This window comes from Triturus cristatus, chromosome 8 (genome assembly GCF_964204655.1).
Source record: "Triturus cristatus chromosome 8, aTriCri1.1, whole genome shotgun sequence".
Classification (NCBI taxonomy): domain Eukaryota; kingdom Metazoa; phylum Chordata; class Amphibia; order Caudata; family Salamandridae; genus Triturus; species Triturus cristatus.
The window spans coordinates 1,382,429,648-1,382,451,108 of NC_140591.1; the positions used below are offsets into that span (position 1 = coordinate 1,382,429,648).

General features: G+C 44.3%; 1 protein-coding gene across 3 annotated transcripts in view; it reads right to left on the reverse strand.

The window, feature by feature from the left end:
- GRIK1 (glutamate ionotropic receptor kainate type subunit 1) overlaps window positions 1-21,461 on the reverse strand; it is a 968,246-nt gene that overhangs the window by 107,538 nt on the left and 839,247 nt on the right. For all 3 annotated transcript variants that reach the window (XM_085623097.1, XM_085623095.1, XM_085623096.1), the window contains one exon: window positions 14,038-14,263. In XM_085623097.1, coding sequence (XP_085479223.1) covers window positions 14,038-14,263 — 226 coding nt within the window. The remainder of the gene's footprint in view (window positions 1-14,037; window positions 14,264-21,461) is intronic.

Sequence of the window (21,461 nt, forward strand, 5' to 3'; positions counted from 1 at the left end):
CCTTAATACTGTAGCCAAAATATCAAGAACAATAGTATCAGCAGGTAAGTAGTGATAGATTTTCCATAACTAACTCCATATCTATGTACCTTCAAGGTACATAGATGTGGAGTTAAGAAAAGTAAATCTATAATTCCTTAATGCACTGGGGAAACATCCTTTATTATGAAGCCAGAATCATGCTGTGCCTTTATAACGGCAGCAATATAACGAACGCATTCATTTAGCACGCAAGTTGTTACAACAACTTGATTTTGGGGTGCATTGGTAGAGGGGTGTTGCGCACAGCAGAGTTGGAATAGTAAATGATAACTATTCCAAAGTCCAGCGTCCCCCTAAGACAAGTCATAGTAATGACTTGCATGCTAAAGGAACATGTCGTAAAGATGCGTTCGTAATAATGCGGCATTGTAAAGACGTGTGCTAAACGCATGCAGGATTCCATCATACATTCATTCACTGACCTTCCGATATTATTTTCCCCTTAATTTTTTGGCTATGATATTAAGGTATAGTAATATTCCCTACTTGATATGCTGTACTAAAACTCTAGGAATGCATTCCTTATGACTGCCTGTTGTAGTGATAGGAAATGTGGTGTTAGACTTCCTTATAAATACTGGCCTTTCCAAAATTCAATATTTATACTACAACAGCATGGGTTTGAATGATGCAGTAGTGCACAGGAGGGGTCTCTTTCTATGGAGGTAACTGTTTGTATCTGTATTTCGTGTTAGTTTGCAGCTTGAACAGAATATAAATAGGTGACCTCCAAATGTTTTACATATGCCTATATACTGAAGGTGGTACGCTGTACCATTCACTGGGGAAATCTCACCTTTTCATCTTCTCTCCCGTGACTTACCTGTGATATATTCACCGCTGACTCTTTTTTGTTCTCATTTCCATGCCAGGGGACACCGTTTTGCTACCCTTAATTTAAAGTTGCTTCTTCCATTCCATTCCTGACCCCCCCATGCGTTAACTTTTTGCTTTTATATGTCTGTGCTTGCTGGGTCAACAGTGGCACATCTCCTGGTTTTGTTACTGACCACAGCCCAACTTTGGTTTTTTTATTTGTGGTCTTGGTACTGCCCCCTTTCTCATGGCTTGTCTCAACCCTTTTATTTCCGGTTAGTCCGGCCATTCTGCTGCAAAGGTGGCTAAGGTGAATCTAACTCTGTTGCACTCTCAATATATAGTTTTTTTTAAATGAGATGGCCTTAAACATAGGGGAGAGTGGTGCAGAAGTCCTCAAATTGATGGAGATGGCTTTTGAGACATCTGCCAGATCTTTGGTCTGGAGTTTGGGTGTGTCAGTAAAAAGTGTGGTAGGAGAAAAAATAACCTGGATTCTCTGGGGGATGCGGCAAGGGTTAGCTATGTTACAGTAGAACCTAGTAAGCAGGCAACACTATCATTACCTGGGCGAGGCGAGGTGTAAAGGCACGAGAAATATGAATACTAATATGAGGAACATTTAGAGATATCTCTTGCATATGGGGGTCACACTGGTAGCAGAGATGAGCATGCCGATTAATGAGCAGTCCATGCTGGGAGGCAGTCTATGATTTTGGCATTAAGGTGTGGAGTGAAGGTGTGGAATGAAAGAAGATCTGAGACTCTTTGGTGTGTTGATTGTAGGGGAAACCAAGTGCTAAATAACATTGCATGGATTGTAAAGAAGTGGTGAGGGAGATAGGAGGCGACCCATACAATGTCTAATGTGCAGTCCCCAGACAGATTTCAAATTGGAGAGGGTGCACGAGGAAAGCATGGGAGTTGGGATAACACAAGGAAGCATCCCATTAGGAGGCTGGTACAGTATGTATCTTGCTCAGGGCTAGTATTTTTTCCGGGGTCTTCAAGAGGTTGAAGAAGATTAGAAACTGAACACATGAATGCTTAAAGACTTTTATCAAGAAGAGGTTTATGATGAAGAGAGGAATCTGGAGAAGCATGGTCACTGTTAATCAAATTATTCAGAGATCTGCAAGCACGGGGGGTAGCAGGCTGGAGGCAGAAAGATAATATAATGACAGATGATGTAAAAAAGGAAATACCAATGTTCCTGTCTTGTAGAGCAGGCAGGAGTTAATATTTAAAGTCATTCAACTTTTGAGGAAAGAGTGAGGGTTGAAGTATAACTTGGAAACATTTGTGTAGGGAGGTGCTTCAATCTCCGAATGAGGTGATTTCTGAGACGAAGGTGGACAATGTAGACTGTACAAATGGTCTGCTATGAGGCAATTGGAGAGGGTGCATTGCATGCAATGCCCAACAGTTTATAGTTGACGATAATATTTACAGATGACTGTATCAAAATTAACAAACATATGAAGGGTATAAAGTTAAAATAGTCGTGAGAGCCCCCTGTTGCAGGATTCATTTAATTAAAGACCAGCTGCAGGAGTTTGGTTAGACATCTGTCTGTGAGGGATTGAGGGGGAAGTGGTAGAGACATTGGATGTAAGTTTAACTATGTGGATGATTACAGATGTGTTAGACCTGTCAGCCTCAGGGTGGTGTTCACACCAACCTTTTGTCTTCTTCCTCTATTTATGTGCTGCTGTCGTTTTTGCAGGCCTTAGGACTCAGTGCACTTTACCACTGCTAACTAGTGCTAAAGTGCTTGTACTCCATGTACCCAGGGCCTATAAATTAAATGCTACTATTGAGCCTGCAGCACCGGTTGTGCCACTCACTTAAGTAGCCCTATAAATATGTTTCAGGCCTGCCATTGCAGAGCCTGCATGTGCAGTTGTATTCCGCCATTTCAACCTGGCAAAAGAAACCTTTAGCGAGGCCTAAACTTTCCTTTTTAGTACATACAGGTCACCCTAGGGTAGGCCCTAGATAGCCCAGAGGGCAGTGTGCAATGTAATTAAAATGTAGGACATGTAATTTACATTTTGCATGTCCTGGGATTGAAAAACTACTAAATTTGTTTTTCACTACTGCAATGCCTATTTCTCCCATAGGATAGCCATATTACTTTTTATAAGTGTGATTTTCAAATGGAAAGGGATCACCAGTTCATTTTTGGTGTCTCTGGAATCACAATTTCAAATCCTAACTTACGATGAAGTTGGATTTCTAAATTGCAGTTCTGAACATGTCACTTTTAGAAAGGTGGTGTTTTCTTGCCATAGCCATTTAGTGTCTGTAACCTGTCTCTAGTCACATGACTGGGTGTAGCTGAGAATGCAACTTTGTGTATTCCTCCTAGACATCCACACACAGGGAGCTTAGGTGTGCCTGGATGGGCCATCACTGGCAGTATGGGAGGGAGAAGCTGGGCACAGCCCCACTTCTACACGAATAGGTCCTGCCTCCACACAAAGGGCTGCATACCCCTTGTAGATAGTCGGAAGCAAGGGCATGGAAGGCAGGATGCGTGGGGACTTCAAAAGGAGATCTCTAGAAACTTGTCCCCCATTTCAAAGGCACAACTGGGTATAAGTACTGGACCTCAGACACCAACTCTTCAGTACTCTTCTGAACCTATGGATACTCTGCCGGGAAGAAGGACTGCTGTGCTGCTACAAGGACTGGTTGTATGTTGGAACCACAAGTTCCTCAACAACGACTCCCTAAACCACACTTTCTGTACTACGACCGTGTCTCAAACACGATTTTTTTTAACACGCATTCTTTTACCATGAATTTTCGTTGTAAACAAATGCATAGTAAACCCACCCCCTAAAAGATCCTATCACTTACCTCCTCGGTCCACTGAAAGCTCCTGTAGGAGCGAATCGACCCTCACCCATGCATGCAGGGGCTCCATCACCAGTGCAAACAGCAGAGGTGACAGGGGACAATCCTGGTGAGAGCCCCGTGTTACCGGGAAGCACTCCAACACCAACCCTACAACCCGTACCCTGGCTACCAAATTGGTGTAGAGAATGCACGAATTTGGGACCAAAGCCAACCATGGTCAGAAGGAGGAACAAAAATGCCCAATACACCGAATCAAAGGCCTTTAAAAAATCGATGGACAAGAGGGCCCTATGACCTTAATAAGCCCCACTTAGGGCGATTGAATGATGAACTCTTCGTTGGTTGGTGCAAGGGCATGAATCCAGACTGGTTGGGGTGAACCAGTTGAGTGAAGACGCTCGCCAGGCGGGTAACTAGCATTTTGACCCAGATTTTCACTTTTGAATTCAAGAGCAAAAAGTGGCCTTAAATCTCTGCAACGAGTGCCCTCTATACTGGACTTCAGTAGTACCACAAACGCTGCGGTCCTGTGTTCTGGGGGTAGTTCACCTCTCTCCAAGTCCTCCGGAAGGCCCACGACAATAGTGGATAAGGCTGTGGCCACACAAGGTGCCAGAACTCAGCCGGGTAGCCATTGGGTCCAGGCACTTTACCAACATGTATCTGAGCCAGGACTGCACAATGCTCAGAACATGTAGCATCTGCCCCCAGAGCCTCAAGTTATTCGGGGATCAAATAATGCATCGGCATATCCGATATAAATTGAAGGAGGTCTGCGCGGAGCCTCAAGGGATCAACGCTGTACAAATAGCAGTAGTATGGCGCAAAGGTATTCACATTGGGCTCACTTCCAGTCACCCTTGACCTGTCATCTCTGGGGTTGCTCAGCCAGTGCAGCGATTTGTCGGCCTTATCGGCTCATTGGTACATCCTTCTTTGCAAGGACAGCCACTTCTCAATCACCTCCTGAATGCGCTCCTGTCGAGGGAGGGTCTGAGTATGCAGAGAGTCCCACAATATGGAGTCTTGCTGTGTGGACAAGTATTGGTGTTCCAATTCATTTACACAGTCTTCAAGGTCTCTCACCTTTTGTCCATTTCTGTCTTTTTGACTTTAGAGTAGCTAATAATATGCCCACAAACTGTGGCTTTCTGAGCTTCCCAAAGAATGATATGAGAGGTCACAGAACCCTTATTGTCGGTAAGAAAATGCTGACACGTACTTTGACACAACTCCCAGAAATCATCTTTTTGAAGAAGTCATAGGTCCGGTCACCACCTCATTCCTGCCTCTCCTGATTCCCAAGCCAGCTCCATCACCACTGGCAAGTGATCGGACAGTTCCCAGGCCAACAACCTAACATCGACTACCCGATGGCCCACCCGATTATACATTATAAGTAATCTAATCGAGAGGAGTGATGTGTACCTGAGTGAAAGGTTTATCCCCTCTCAACGGGATGGTGCGCCCTCCACACATCCGTCAGATTCCAGTTGCGTGCAAAGGTCGCCAGGGCAGCTGAAGAGTGATCCAGGGTCATGTCACAGACTCCATCAAGATCACCACCTATTATCCATGGTACCTCCAGTAATTATTTTATGTGGTCCCCAAGTTAATTTGAGATTCAGTACACAGATCAGCGAAAGGGGATGTCCAGAGAGTGTGCTCATCACCGCCACATAGCGGCCCAAGCCATCGCGCCATACTCTAGAGATTGCTAAAGGGACACGTCCCCAGATTAAGATGGCTCTGCCTCGGGAGACTCAATGAAACCCAGAGTGGTACGCCTGTGTATAGCCTTTATGGGCCAAGAAGGGGCATTTCTTACCCAAAAGATGTGTCACCTGTAGCATTACTATGTGTGCGTTTGTCAGCAGGATTGCCTTGATTTTATCTAGCATCCCATTAACATTCGAGGACAAAAGTGCGAGTGTATTTGGGGCCAAGTGCCTATGCTTGGGGCCTGACCGTTGAAGAGAGTCAACCGTATCCCATGTGTGAGTGTTTATTGTGACTAAGTATCATGTATGTCCCACCTGCCTCCGCGCTCAGTTCCCACACCTGAAAAGAAAAAACAAACAAGAACAAAATCACAACATCCCCTCTCACCCACACCACCCCACATAATTCGAGAACTGGAAGTACCTATCGTGGTGCCACTAGGGACTGACGCCAACAGGGCATTGTATGATCTGCATCAACCCATCCGCCCAAATCCAGCTCTCCAACACAAATCATCCCCAACTAAAATAGCCTAGAGGAGGTTCTGTTTTAGAGAATACTGAGGCCCAAGCAGTGTGATACATGTCAACATCACCCATTATTGATACTCTCACAGAGCATTATGAGTTCTGCTGGGGATGCCTGTGGTGGGTCGTTGGTGCCAGAGAGCTTCATCTGTCCATCTGCTGGAATGGGCGAGTCTCTTCGGGGAGCAGTGCAAAGACCGGGCCCTCCACTCTCTCCACCTTGAGCATTTGCAGAAGCTGTATGCCATTCTCTTTGTGGGCAACCATTGCCCCCTTGGGATCATCCCCAGTTTTTCCAGAGGTCAAGTGTCTGCTGTGTACCGCTGAGGTCTCTCCTCGATCCAGTCCCACACTGCCTCAGGAGAGTAAAAAAAATCATCTTACCCTGAAAAAGTACCTTCGGATGGACTGAACATAAAAGCAGTTATGTAATCTCCATGGCTCTCAGTTTTTGCTTAGCGTCCTGTAAGGAACAGTGCTGCTGTTGTCCCTTCAAGGTATGGTCTGAGAATATCATCACCAGAGTGGATTGATAAGTTAGTTGGCCGGCTTATCGCACCACCCTGAGGACAGCATCTCTATCAGCATAATTGAGCACTCGCACAATGAATGGTCTAGTAGGGGCTCCCGGCCTGTCAATAGGCACTCTGTGCACCTGTTTCACAATGAAGCAGCCTGACACATTGTCCTTGGGGACCCTGGTGTCCAGCCATTCCCACATGAATTTCATTGGCGTGGAACACACCGCTCCCTCATGAACGCCCACCACATGGAGATTGCTCCTTCAGGACCTCCCATCCACATATTCAGCATGGGCCTCCAGTTATCCCACCAGGCGTTGCAGAGTGGCCAAGCATTCTTCATGAGGTTTGACAGTGTTTTCGGTCTCCAAAAGTCTGCCCTCCACTTCAGTGACTCTGCGTATAGCATTCCTGAGGTCTTGTCTAATCATTGTGGGATCCACCTTGAGTTCCCCCATCTTGCCCTCCAAAGTAACCTTAAGGTCTTGGTTCGCATGTAGAATAGGCAAGGTCTTTGGGTCCCATTCCAACTAGGGATGGCCTACTTCCGCTCCTGTCTCCCCATCAAAGCATGCTGCTTGGGGTATTTGTCAATTTTCTGATGGTAGGTTGTTTGTGCCATGTTAATGTTGCTGTGGAGTAGGGTTGCTGAAAAACTCGACTTAGGTAGACATGACACCACTACCTACAGGCATGCGACAGGACCTATCCCCAGTCTTGGTTCAGGGCGACGTCCCCTGTGCCAGTTGGCCGAGACCTTTTACCAGTGTCCATAGACTTCAGCAAGCCACCACGGCCCTTTAATGGAACGCCAAGAGGGGAGAGAGGACAGCGGGCAGTCGACCCTGACCACACAACCCCAAGTCCACTTCCGGGCTATGGCCACCACCAGAGTCACCTGCAGTGCCTCACCAGCATATTGCGGTGCTGTGTATGTGGACTCACATGGTGTCTCGAAACCAGACAATGTAAAAACCGGGGCCAACACTGCCACTGCCAAATGCAGTGCATCAGGGCCCCATGGCATGGCCCTCAGCAGTCATAAGTCTCATCACCAATGTCTGCACATGAGGCCAGAGAGTGTAGGCCAGGCAAAAGATAGGGCATGCATCACGGTTCCAGAAAGAATGTGGTGAGCATGTTTGAGGTATTGGGTAAGTGTTATGGGCCAGACCAGGCCAAGGTAGATGCAATAGGCGGGCCAATAGAATTTGTACAGTCCAGGCAAGAGCCCTCAGGGGACCCAACCAAGGCCTGCTCGCCCTTGTCTGCTTTTGTACACTGTTCTCTCCTGCAACAACATCGTGGAAGGCCCTTCAGGCCCAGGGACTTATCTTGGATACTTGGGAGCTTACCATGATGCCCCTTCCCCAGTCTAGTCATAAGGTGGCCCACCTGTGTAACACACCTCACCAGTACTGCAATGGGGGTACCCCTGTCACTCACCAGTGGCTCCCTAGGCCTGCCTCCTGTCAGCTGCCACCTGCTGTCACGTCTCTCACCCTACTTGCTCAGCTCAAGATCATTCCAGTGCCCTGGGCCCGACAGCCCCTCCAGCATTGTGGCTCAGCGCGGGCTCAGCACAGGAGCCCCACGGTCATGCCAATTGATTTATGATCGCACCGCCCCTCAACAGCGCAGACGCATGGCGGCCCTCTGCCTTTTTTGGGACAATATGGGGCAAACAGTGAGCGGGCAATATCTCCAACCCTGGAGGCGCCCTCCTATGCATCTACGATTGGAGATCCAGAGGGTCCCTATCCCCAGATAGAGTTCAACACTGCGACCCACAGAGCACTCTGCAATATGGTCGCCTCAAGTCCAACGGCCGGCCTCTGTCCTTGGTGCCCAAATCACATAGGGAAAATGCGTGGGTGATGGTGCCTCAGATCACTACCACCAAGGAGCTCAACCCAGGTCGGATGACAGGTCACCATGTTCGCTGGCGTAGCTCCGTCCCCTGTATTACCTACTTTTAAGACTTTGCCTTATTAAATTCCGCATCAAATGCAACCTCAGCTCTTGTAGAAGAAGTGTTGTTATTACCAAACATATTGTTATGAATATAATGAAGACTAATGACACTTGATTTAAATGGAATATACTTTACCTAGTTATCCACTTAGAACAGTCTCTCTCCAACTTGTAATTTATAATTCTGTACTGTGTTTTTATGTCTTTGTAAAGCTATGGAATACACAGCCCCTGAATTTGCCCCTCTACTGCATTTCTATCTTTCTCACTCATCCTTGCTAGCATCATCTTTAAAACAAGCAGTATTATCTCCAAACCATCCGATTTATCTGGCTAAGAAACTAAACACCTAAGACTCACAGTCCAGGAGCCAAAACATCTTCAGTTTAGAGAAAAAAATGTATAAGAAGAAAAATGCAGAAGACAGGCATTCGCCATCAATGCTATATGGGCTAACAATCTTTAATAAATATTAGAAGTTCCCCAACAGTAGTTCAGAAAGAAGACTAAGACTCATCTCTTCAGGCAAAATGATGATAACATAATGTAACCAGGACTTTGTTATTTCAGTTCAGGGGGAGAGGCGCTTCGAAGGAGCCACTCAGGCACATTTATGGTGGGGTCGACTTTGAGGGAAAAAGTGTATTGCTTTCCCTGCAAACCCGAATGCTGCAGGATACGGATGCTGCAGGACCCTCACAACTCTTACCCTTCCTGGGACCCACCCCAACATGACCTCGCAGAAACAAATACAATCCATCCATTCAAACCCATACAGAGAACCTCCACGCATTCTTAGAGGCAGTAATATTGACAACCTCACTCATGTGAAAGTCACCAAGATGCCTTCCTCCCCAAATCCGTTACGTCTTAAATGTGCGTTACTTAATTGCAGATCAGCAAGTAAACATGCCTCCGATATATTCGACCTCATCCAACATAAGGACTTACACATTATTATCCTCACTGAAACTTGGCTAAACCTCTCTTTCACTCCTATCCTAGACCTCCTAGTTCCTACCACTCACAACATAATTAGGCTCGACAGAACCTAGAAGTTGGGCGGTGGCCTAGCTTGTATTCACAGAAACACACTCTCGATCTATCAAGTAGAGTCCTCTACTCCTTCCTCCTCTGAATACCTTTGTCTCAGCATCTCAAGTAAGAACCTACAGGTCGGTAAACTTCACTCTTTCTACCATCCCCTGGGAGACAAGCTCCCCGTCATTGAGCAACTAATGGAAATCATCTCTGCTAATGTTGATTCAACCATGGCCCAAATCTTCCTCTGTGATTTCAACCTTCACTGGTCTAACCCCAACGACCTCGCTGTATCCTGCCTTAAGTCTTTCTTAAATGATCAAGATCTGACTCAGCACTGTGACCAACCAACTCATATTAAAGGAGAAACTTTAGACCTCATTGTCTCCAAAGAGCAGACCATCACCTTGAATTCCATTACCCCGTGTGACTGGTCCGACCACCACTGCATCCTCTTTTATACCAACAGGGAGATGTCGATGAGGTTGGCTCAACCAACGAAATTAAAAATATGGAAAAGAGACCTCAGATCAATAGACTCCGGTGAAATAGCGGCCCATTGAAATTTGGCCCTTGCCTCCCTAGCCGACCTTGTTGAGGTGCAGTCACTCACCAACTCCTACAATTCGACCATCTCCAACATCATGGATGACATTGCTCCAATCCAACAAAAAAATGCCTCAATAAAAATATCCAAACCTGGGTATAATGACAACTTAAACACGGAACGCCGCAACCTTAGAGCACTTGAACGTTCCTGGCGATCCAATCCCTCTTCGGAACAACTAAAACTCCTCAGAGCACTAAGTCTGACTACTTCAGACACCAACTGGACCAAGCGGCAAACCGCCCCAAGAAACGCTTCGAATTGGTCAAACAGCAATCAGTAGTAGGTCCCAACCACTCTGACCCTGGTGGCTCCCCTCCCTCTTGCGACGAACTTTCTGCTTTCTTCGTGGAGAAAACAAGACTCATCTCCATTGACCTTGCCTCTAAGAAGGCTCTATTGTCTTCCTCCAGGGACATATCATCCCATGACCTCTCAGGAAATCACAGATCTACCATCCTGATCACCAAGAACAATGCGTCATGGTGCACCTTTACTCCACTTAGTGAAAAAGACATTGAGAAGATCCTTCTGCATATGAACCCATCCAACCACTTCAGTGACCTGTTACCCCCGGCCATCTTCAAAGTAATCAAGAATGTACTCATCCCCATCTGGACAAGGATTGTAAACGCCTCGCTTTCACAAGGTACGATCCCTGACAGCCTAAAAGCAGCTCAGGTACCACATATACTAAAAAAAACTAACGCTGACAAAGCGGATCTCTATAACCTCTGGCCTATCTCCAACATCCCCACCCTAGCGAAACTCATAGAAAAATGCATACAATTCCAACTCTGTGCGCATATAGAGAATTTCCAACTCCTTGACCAGCATCAATCAGGCTTTTGGAAGGGGCATAGCACTGAGTCGTCGCTCACTCACGTCATGGATGACTTGCTAAAAATGCTTGACCAAAACTAATCCTGTTATCATGGGGTTCCCCAAGGTTTCACCCTATCTCCAATCCTCTTCAACCTGTTCTTGGAACCATTAGCTAACTCTTTAAACTCTTCAAACACTCTCTTCCATATGTATGCGGACGATACGCAACTCTATTTGAAAATCTCTTCCCCCGAAAACATCATCTCTCTCAACTCGACCCTAACATCTACTCAAAACTGGCTAACTGAGAACCATCTTCTGCTCAACACCTCCAAAATGGAACTCCTGGTCACCACATGCCTAAGCTTGACCTCTGGTTGAATCACCTCACTGCCTTCAACTGCACTCCTCTCATCATAGACTCAGCCAAATCCCTCAGAGTCACCTTGGATAAGCACCTGAATATGAAAAATCACATCAGTAAGGTATGCAAGGGAGTAAACCTTCTGATGAGGACACTCAGAAATATCAAACCTTTCCTTCCACAAAACGATTTCAAGCAGGTGGTGCAAGCGCTTGTCCTGCCTAGAATGGACTACAGCAGCGCAGCCCTCTGTGGCCTTCCCAAATACTCCCTGGCCCCACTAAGAGCATCACTGAATAAAGTGGCTAGACTGGTTACAGGCACTAAGCACACATCCCCAGTCCGTAAATCTCTCAAATGGTTGGCGTAAGAAGCACGTATTCAGTTAAAGATTGACGTTCTGGAGCACAAAGCCCTTCACTTCAATACACCCAGGTACCTGGTGCAAAAACTGGAGCTTTCTTGTGGTGTAAGAGCCTCAAGAAGCGCCAAGACTTTCCTCTTGAAACCACTCATCTTTAGGAAAAAGAGAACTTGTCACAGAGCCTTTTCCGGCGCAGCCCCAATGCTATGGAACTCTCTTTCACCGGAAGTATGCCGAATCTCTTCAACGACGGCGTTCAAATTGGAAGCCCAAAAATTCTTTATGAATAAATTCTTACCCTAATTGGGCTAGGCGCACCTGCTCGAAGACATTGTTCTTACTTCCATTGGACTATCATTTGTTATGGTTTCTTTTTTGTACAACTGTCCCTGAACATGAGATCATTCCTGTTTTTTACTCCTACTTGATGTCGATTTTGCATCTAGGTCCTTGCTCCCATCCTATTGTAAAGCGCTCTTTTATCCCTCGGGATCATGTTCGTGCTATATAAAACTTGATAAATAAATTAAATAAATGGATGTTGCTTTAGAGTGACAGTGAAATGTGTAATTAACTACTGTAATTAAACAAAGATTGACAAAGCAAAAAGATTATGTCTTGTGCAGTAAAAAAACTTTTCAGTGTTCACAAAAGTGAACAGGCTTATAGGTTTATCAGGGAGAGGAAAGTGAGAGAAAGGGAAAACGTTTTGTGAAGATAGGAACACAGTTTTTATTTGAAATGAGCGTGTAACAATTAAGGCAGAACCAATTTGAAGTTAAGACCAACAGAAATGAGGAATAAAATAGGTAGCGCTTCAAGCTGGTATTCCATCTATTTCTAAACACACTTAGTTTGTTTGCGCAATTGTTATAGGTGAGTAGCTTAATATGCCTGCCATGGATATCTTTGTGCAAACCATAAACCACAGATATGAATAGTTCCAGATCCACTGACTCTTTCATCCCTCAATGGGTGATAAAATTCCTGAGCTTGGGGGGCTATGAAAATGTTTGGCCCTGGGCTCCACCAAAGCCAGTGACAGAACTGTCTATGATGGGATTGCACATCTGTTGAAATGGCAAATAAAAACCAGAGGCGGCTGCTGAGAAATTAAAGTGGTGGGCAAATATTTTTACCCACTGACAGGCACTGATAAAAGCCAGCAACACCTTTAGGCTCCACAGCAAAGCTCTCAATCGTGGTCCATCCTAAACAGTATTTATAACGGACCATGATTGAGCTCTAGAGTTAAATATGAAAGTAAGGTGAGTTTCTCACAGAGAGTCAAAATTTACTTTTAAGAAAAATAAAAAGCGTACTTACCCACTGCCTCGGTTTTCCTCTCTGCCTCAGCAGCCCAAGACTCTGAGTGGAGACTCCCAGAGTCAACTCCCCTAACCAATCTATATACACTGCTCTTATGCTGTTAATAATATAAATCAGCAAGAAAGGAGCGCCAGGATTGGGTGGGGCGGGCTGGTTCGACACTCCTTTAGGCACTGGAGGCATGCCTGCTCTACACCTGGCTGTCTTACATAGCTCATGTTGGAGAGGTTTAACGTGGGCATGTCAGACTGGCCGTTGTAGGCCAGCCAGACAAAGTGATATGAAAACTTTATACGGAAGTGCCCAGCACTCCTCCATGCAGCGGCCAATCAACAGCAATGGCCCCACGCTTAGACTCGGCTACCAGCATGAAATAAAATGGAAATAAATTAATTTTTTTAACATTTTATTTTTCATGTTTGCTGTGCTCACAGTGGGGGAAGGGGTGATGAGCCTACCCCCTAATGGAGGAAACACCCTTCAAGAGCAAAAAATGGGTATGTGGAGTTGCAAGGGTTGTACTCCACAAAATTCACAAGCTTCCTGAGTTATGTGAAGGTTGCAAAGCTACAAAATAAGCAGACCAAATATGTGCTTAGTTTTCCCAGGGAAAAATAAAGCTTGCAAATTAATTTGTTAGTGGTAAGTAATTCTTAGAAAAAAAATGTAATGGGAAAATTCATCCACAAAAAATATATTACTTATAAATGCATTCTCTCAGACTTTTCTGATGATGAACTAGAATCAAAGGTAAAATTATGATCTTGCACACGTATAAAACATGTTTCTTTAAAACGTGCTACGCACGTCTTCAAGAAGATCTACAATGTAACTTTACATGGTTAATAATTAACACTTCCCATCGTTAAATAAAAATCAATTGCTAAACACCAAGTCTGAGTGTGGGTTTAGGTTGTTTCAATAATTTACTTGTAGTTGAATGCAAAGTAGATTAATTAAACATTTTTCTCGAGCCTTTAAGGCATTCAAACATGTCTGTGATTCAGTTGCCAAAGACTGCATATCGAAAGAATTCTTACCAATCGGTGTTCCAACACCATAACCCTTAGAATCGATAAGTCCTCCAATTTGCGTGAGGTTGCAATTTCTTTGCGTGACATATTCTATGCTGGTCGACTCCATCAGCAAAGCATAGTCAGTGGTGAGCACTCGCTGGATTCCCTCATCATTGTTCTTCACCAGTGCTGTTTGTTGCCTGCTACTCATAAATGCCCACATTTTTTCGTAGGTTGAAATTTTGGATTTCTGTAAATACAAAGCGCAGTTGTTAGCCGACCATTGCGGCCTGCCATGCGTTTCGAATTATATTAATAAATAAAAGAGAAAACTCTATAAAGTGCCCAAGTTAAAGAATTATTTAATATATATATAAATAGTTCACAGCATAATATCACCAACCTCAACCAGAAACCAAAGGTTTGCCTTCCACAAGAGCAGCCTACAGCCCACGTGGTCTTCTGTGGGCGTGGCAGTCAGTGTTGGTTGTGCTTGCTGATGCAATGCATCTATGTGATGGAGTAGTGCTAGGGTTACAACATGTCATCACACTGCGCTCCACTCCCCAGGTCCTTCATAAGTGTGGAGGTTGATGACATGAGATCTTTTGGCTGCAGCACGCCTTGTGAGGGCGAATTAAAACCTACACACAACCCTACTAGATGAGCATTAGGCTCAGCACTAGCACGTTTAATCAGAGGTAGGGTGTGCGTTACAGTCCAGTCCTTCAGCTTGCAGCACAAAAGCCATCTTACAGTTCCAAAGGTTCAGTTCTCCTACAGTTGACTGAGCACAAGCCTTCTCTCCACAAATGATTGATGGAGGAATGGGAACTGGAGAAATGAACTATACAGTTCCAAATTTAAAAAACATTATACATAATAAAAACAACAATTGTTTTTTAAGCCAAATACTGAAGAAAATGTATGTATAGACTGACCGGGAAAAGAACCGTCTAAAAGATGGACAAGTAGATGCAGGAGATTTTTTTACAGAAAGATAACTATGAGGGTGAGGAATCCTTTTTAGAGAATGTATCTTGGTGCCCATGCACAAAGACAAAGGGGGATCACTTCTGAACTAGGGATGGGTTAAATTAAAGTTTCACCAACTGAGTTCACAAATTTTACACCTCCTTAAATTTGGGATGTTTGTCAATTTACACAAACGTTTGTACACTAGCAAAAGTTCCTTCAAAACTATTTTTTTTTAAAGATTGGGAAACAGTCTTTCATCTAAAACTTTTTTTTTCAAAACAATTCTTAGGCTAATATTGATTTAGGCTTTTTGAACAAAGCCAATATTTAAAAAAAGTTTCCTTTGGGTATTATTTTTATATTATTTTTTATTAAATAATTCTGCAAAGTTTAAAATAAAACTTAAAGAAGTTGCAAAGGAAAATGTTTCCCAACTTTCGCACATCTCTATTCCTAAGGGGAAATTAAGGGTTGTGCCCTTGGAGAAGGGACACAATGTGTCATAATGGATATTTTGCTCATAGCCATTTCAGATGCATATGAAAATAATTCAGAAAATTACAATTGTTTAAAACACAGCCGTGGAGTTAATGGAATAAAACCAAAAAAAAGAGATCCTCTAGCAGTTTAAAAGTACAGCAGGTTTATATATCTTTTTCTCAAATTAAACTATTACTGGCGGGGAGAGTTCATGAATTACACCTTACCAATAAGAGGTCTTGGTGCAGCCCTCAAACTGAGAATAGATTGTATTTTTCTAATCTCCTTGGTAGCTAGTTCCAAAATCCAGGCACCAAACAAGCATTTCTGGTGTTTTACTGGGCACTGGGCAAAACATATCATGTGGGGCCCTAAATAGTGCGTGCACCTGTTTCAAAGTTAAAAAATATATCCCCCAGGTTAAGATAAAGCATGGGATTTTCGGCATCTGATGCCATTTAGTGGTATCGGTTTGTCAGCTGTTTCGCAATTAATAAACAGGACAGAATCGATTCAAAATCTGGCAAGATATTTTGCTATTCGAGTGCTGAGCCCTGAAAAAGTGCAGGGCCTGGGGAATGTTTGCATCTTCTGCCCAACTACTTCTCACTTTCCTGGCACAACAACACAGAAACTGTAATAGGACTGGCAATGAAGAGAGTTAAAGGCAATGTAGAGACTTCTTTTACATACTCCAGAGTTGCAGAAATGGGCCAGTGAAAATTGGTGAGAGGCTATGAACCTATTGGGCAAAAATATTATGCACCAGTATGTCTTATGCAGGAACATTGTTTTGGGAAAGCCATGTGATGGTCCAGACTGTAGTCGAGGCTGCCACAGAAGGTAATGTGAGCTCTGTGATCTCTGAAATTTTACATGGTTCCTAAAGTCATTTGTTTTGCTAGTTTTCCTTCTTATTATTTGGTTATGCTATTGTTGCTAGTAGTTCTTAGTTTTTTCGTCCACATTTTTGTTGTACATTGGCAGGGCAAGAGATATAGACGCTCTCTTTATTTTCCCTCTTAGCTCCCAAAGATGGATGAAATTACAGACAACGGGTGTCGGGGTTCCCCATGGAAAAGAAATAAATTCAGTTTTGTGTCACATTTCCTCAGGTGGACATGTGCACTTGTGACATTTCCACAGAGATGGTTAGGTATGTGCGTTTTCCCTGAATACTTTGTAAACTTAGCCATTGACATAGGCTGTCAAAAATCGATTTGATAACAATTGTATGTTTTAAAATCGATTTCCTTAAGATTTTATCTTTTTTTTATGACAGACGTTTACAATGCCCCTCTCTGGACGTGCATTTCTAATGTGGGCTGGGTGGTTCTCCAAATCAATCGCCCACCTCTGCCCTTTCCCATAGTCCCATTTCTCCACCAACCTGTAGCCACACAATGTGGGGCTTATTTACAAGCCCATTGCACCACCGGTACGTCGCTTTTTTTGATGCACTGGTGGCACAGTGTGTCCACCCATATTTACAAGGCAACGTAAAGTCACTCTGTGGCTTTTCATGGCCCTTTACATATGGCCTCCTTTCACGCATTACTCTTGTGACTGAAATTACGCTGTTAAGCCAGTTGAGTAATAAGAGTAACGTGGGGCTAGTGCTATTTTCCTAGCGCATAATACATCCTCTGGCCCATTTTGGACGTGAGTGTACATTTTGTACTATGAAAATGGAGCTGAATGCTGGATTACGCTTTTTAGGCTATTACACATAATTACAAGTCATTTTGCAGTAATTACTCAAGCGAGAATTATGCCAGTTATGCCCAAGTTGAATGAAGACAGGTAACCTTGGTATTCGGTGTCAGAGGTAGGCTTCTAAGAAAAGTTTAGCCACTGCACTTTTAAAAAAAAAAAAAAAAAATTGAGCACTTAGTGCAAAATACATTTCCCTCAATGCAGATGTTTTCAGAATTAGCAGAGCATCGTGTTTTTTTGGTGAGCAGCGGCTGGTGCAGGTAAGCGCGGTGAGGCGGATGTCTACAGATGACGGAATAGGGATAAATAAATAAATAAATGCATCCTATTCCGCCGTGTGTGGACATCCCCCCTTGCCTTGCCGCACCGCACTTACCTGCACCAGCCACTGCTGGGTTTGACCCCCCATGATACATTTTCAGCTCCTGTTGAACTGATTGAACCATGAAAGGACCACTTTCCGGTCACCCTATGTGCCCACTACTTGATGAAGCATTATTTAGTATATACTGCAGAAAGTCATTGCTTGAAAACAACCTCCGAATACTTTCCATCTTAAAAATAATCTAAAATGTACTCCCTCATACAGAACATTCTCACAAAAAGGGTGGTAAAAGGAACCAAACCACTGACAAAAAAGGATAATTTCTGAATAATATGGGTACAATGTGATGCTTTAAAATCAGCTGAATGCATTATTCAACCCATCACATAAGTAATATTCGACAAGCACTATCTGATGAACAAAGAGGGCTAGTAAGTTGTTAAATGCTGAGCCACTTTTCATCATTTACATAACTGTGTTTTGTGATCTGGATAGCCCCCTTACAGGAGAATTGAATGGCACGAAGTTCTGAACTTGGAGAATGAAAGTGTCTATGAAGGCAAATGAGAAATGGCGCGAGATCCTGCCAAGCATCAGCACTTTCTCTGCAGACTTTCCAAGCCAGCCTTACTCATGCAGCTGCCACATCGAGTTTTTTTCATTGGCTACTGACAGTTCCGCAAACTGTGGTGTTTTCACAAGCACGCGTACCTTTCCGCGAGAGAATAGGCGCACACATTGCCTGCATCTCAGCTGACAACCTAATTGGGATTTCAACTCAATTTTCAACAGACAGAAGTCTGAGGAATCAATTCGCTTTGTCACTTGGCTGTAAAAAGATCTGCCGCTGCACTCTGCATGCCAGTAATTTGATTTTCAGCCATAAAATGTATTTTGTGACTCGAACAACCTCTGAGCTCTTGCATCTTTTTGATGGGCTGTCTTTCTTTGCGACAAAGGAATCAGAGACTGTTTTGTCTGGCAACCCTCTGAAACTGAGTTTATTTTGCAATCACCTGCATGTGTGACCTTTTTTGTGTGCCCGGATAGAGCGAATAAATCATTGCCCTTGAAATTCGAATTTGTTCAAAACAAAAGGTAAAATCCTCTTATAAAGTATGTGAGTGTTTTCAAACAGGTGTCAAAATATAGTATTCTAAAGAGCATTTTATTGAGCGAACAAGAGCTAGATTTTTAAACAAAGGTAAACAGTAAGCTGACTTTTTAGTTTCCCAAATTAAATAAACATGTGCAGGGTCATTTAGAGTTTGGCGGAGCTACAGAACCATGGAAAATGCTGTTCTGCTGCCCTACCAGACTTTCCTTTCTTCACTCCATTTAGAGGCACAGCTTTTGTAAAGCTCTGACCAGTTGGTCCATTTGCCATAGGGCTGTCAGGTCATAGTGATGGTTGCCCTACTCTGTTTAGTGCAGGCGGATCGTAATGAGAGACTTGATGGTCCAGGCATTGAAATGACTCGGTGGCCCCCAAGAGGTGAGAGGAAACTTCCTGCATTTCGTGGCCACCATTTTGAAATGTTTCCCAAGAACAAACTTGTGCTTTGAGAGTTGTTAGACCTGGCACCATTGGCGTGGGTCTCTCTTCCATTTTTTCTCCTGAGTTTTTGCTGGTCTGGGTGCATTGGGCACTTTGCCACTGCTGTTCAGTGCCAAAGTGCAAGTGCTCCCTTGTAAAGTATTGTTGGGGATAATTGATTCCATGATTGGCATGTTTGATTTACTTGTCAGACCCTAGTATAATGCACTATGTGTATCCAGGGCCTGTAAATCAAATACTGCTGGTGGGCTTGCAGCACTGATTGTGCAACCCACAGAAGCAGCTTACAAAATTTGACTCAGGCCTGCCATTGCAGAGCCTGTGAGCAGTCTGGGACGGCCATGTCGACTTTGCAAGTGCACACACTTGCCAGTCCCTAAACCTTCCCTATTCTACATGTTAGTCACCCCTAAGGTAGGCCCAAGATACCCCTGTGGGCAGGGTGCATTGTATGTGAAAGGTAGGACATGCCCTGATGTGTGTGGCATGTCCTGATAGTGAAATACTGCCAATTTCGTTTTTCACTATTGCAAAGCTATCTGTTCCTATAGGTCACAATAGGGAGTTAGTTTATAACATCTTATAAACATAACTGACCCCAGGAACAAGATGGGAAAATAAAGTTTAGTATGCCTGAACTGAGAATGTTAAGATGCATGTTTTGGTGAGGGTGATTTTTACATTCTGTGTTTGAAAATACCACTTTTAGAAAATTGGCATTTACTAGCCTAACCATCCAGTGTGCCTCTGCTAGGTTTGTGTATTGCATGTCTCGCTTTTGGATGACAGGGGGCTGGAGAGGGCTGTGGCTCCAGACATCTGATGAGTCAGGGCTGGGCTGAATAGACCTGGGTTGCAGTTTGAGTAGGGGGATTAGATTTCCTTTTCACCTGAATGGGCCTGGTCTGTCTTTAACAATGCTGTCTCCACCTCCTGCCAGGAAGCTGCACCAGTGAGGACAGAACTGGTTTTGGCTGGGTACGGACACTCTCTGCCTTCAGAGAGCAAAGGATTTGTGTGTATAAAAAGTGGGGCCCAGACCCCAGACTTTTAGATCACTTCTGGGAAATCAAGAGGAACCTTTGCTAAGGAGAAGAGCCAGATAAGCTGAGGAGGAATACTGCCCCTGTGCTGTTTGCTGTCTGGGGTTGGCCTGAAGTGGCTGCTTTCTGTCAAGGAAAGAAGAAGAAGGATTTTGCTGTTTTGCTTTGTCACCTGCTTGAAGAAAAGATTTCGAAGGGCTTGAAACTGAGCTTGCCTCCTGTTCTGAAGTCTCAGGAACACAAAGACTTCACCCCTTATGTCTGCCTGCATCTAGAACTGCTGTTTTAGCTGCTATAGAAGGAAATTGCCAAACCGATGCCAGCGAGCGACGCCGTAACCTACCCGAAGCCATGAGTGCTGCTACGACTTGCAACAAGGGCCCGACGCCTGCTGCTGTGCTGCATCGACTCCGAAGCCGATCCTCGACGTGGATGACTTTCCGAATCCATCGACATCGCGCCATCGCAAGGAACAGAGGCTTCGGTGCCATCATACCGTCACCTCCCCGACGCTGTAAAGAACAGAGGCTTCACCTCCCCTGGGGTCGTAAGGAACCGATGCCAAGCGGCGCCAACGAAGCATCACTTCCCCGACGCCGTGAGCCGTCTTTGTTTTCATCGCTTTTCCAAGATACTGTTCTTTGTGAGCTCGACGCCGCGTACCTCGCGGTCAGCACCGTACTTTGGGATTTCTATCTGTCACGACGTCGTATAACTCAAAGTGGAGTTATTTGTTGCTACAAGCTTGATTTAAGTGCATAAGCTATTTTTAAGGATATTTTGATTACTGTATTGTGGATTTTTGTCTTCTGGTCTTGTTCTAAGTTTAGATAATGATTACTTATTTTTATAAACTGGTATGTTGTCCATTTGTAGTGTTTTCACTGTGTTACTGTATGTGTTCTCAAATGCCCCTGAGATAAGCCTGTCTGCTCGTGCCAAGCTACCAAGGGGTTGAGCAGGGGTTATTTTAGGAGTGTTTCCCCTTACCCTGACTAGAAGCAAGGGTCCCTATTTGGACAAAGGTAGGTACCTCTGCCAACTAGAGACCCCCATTTCTAACAGGAGTTTATAATCAAAAAAGTTTGCAAATGGGGTGAAACAAACAAGGTCTAGAAATTCCTGCCAGGCAGGCAAGAATCTCTAAAAATGAAAGCAGTCCTCTTCCTGGAAAGCAAACGCCATGGCCTCTGTTGACCTGGAAGAGTTACCACGACATATTGGGCTAACCACGTTAGGTTATGTTCATCACCAGTGATGGTATGCAGGTGCTCCGTAGCAAGTATGTGAAGCCAACCCTAGAAGACTTACTCAAAAAGCGAGGTCTTCCACTTTTTGCAAAAGCCAT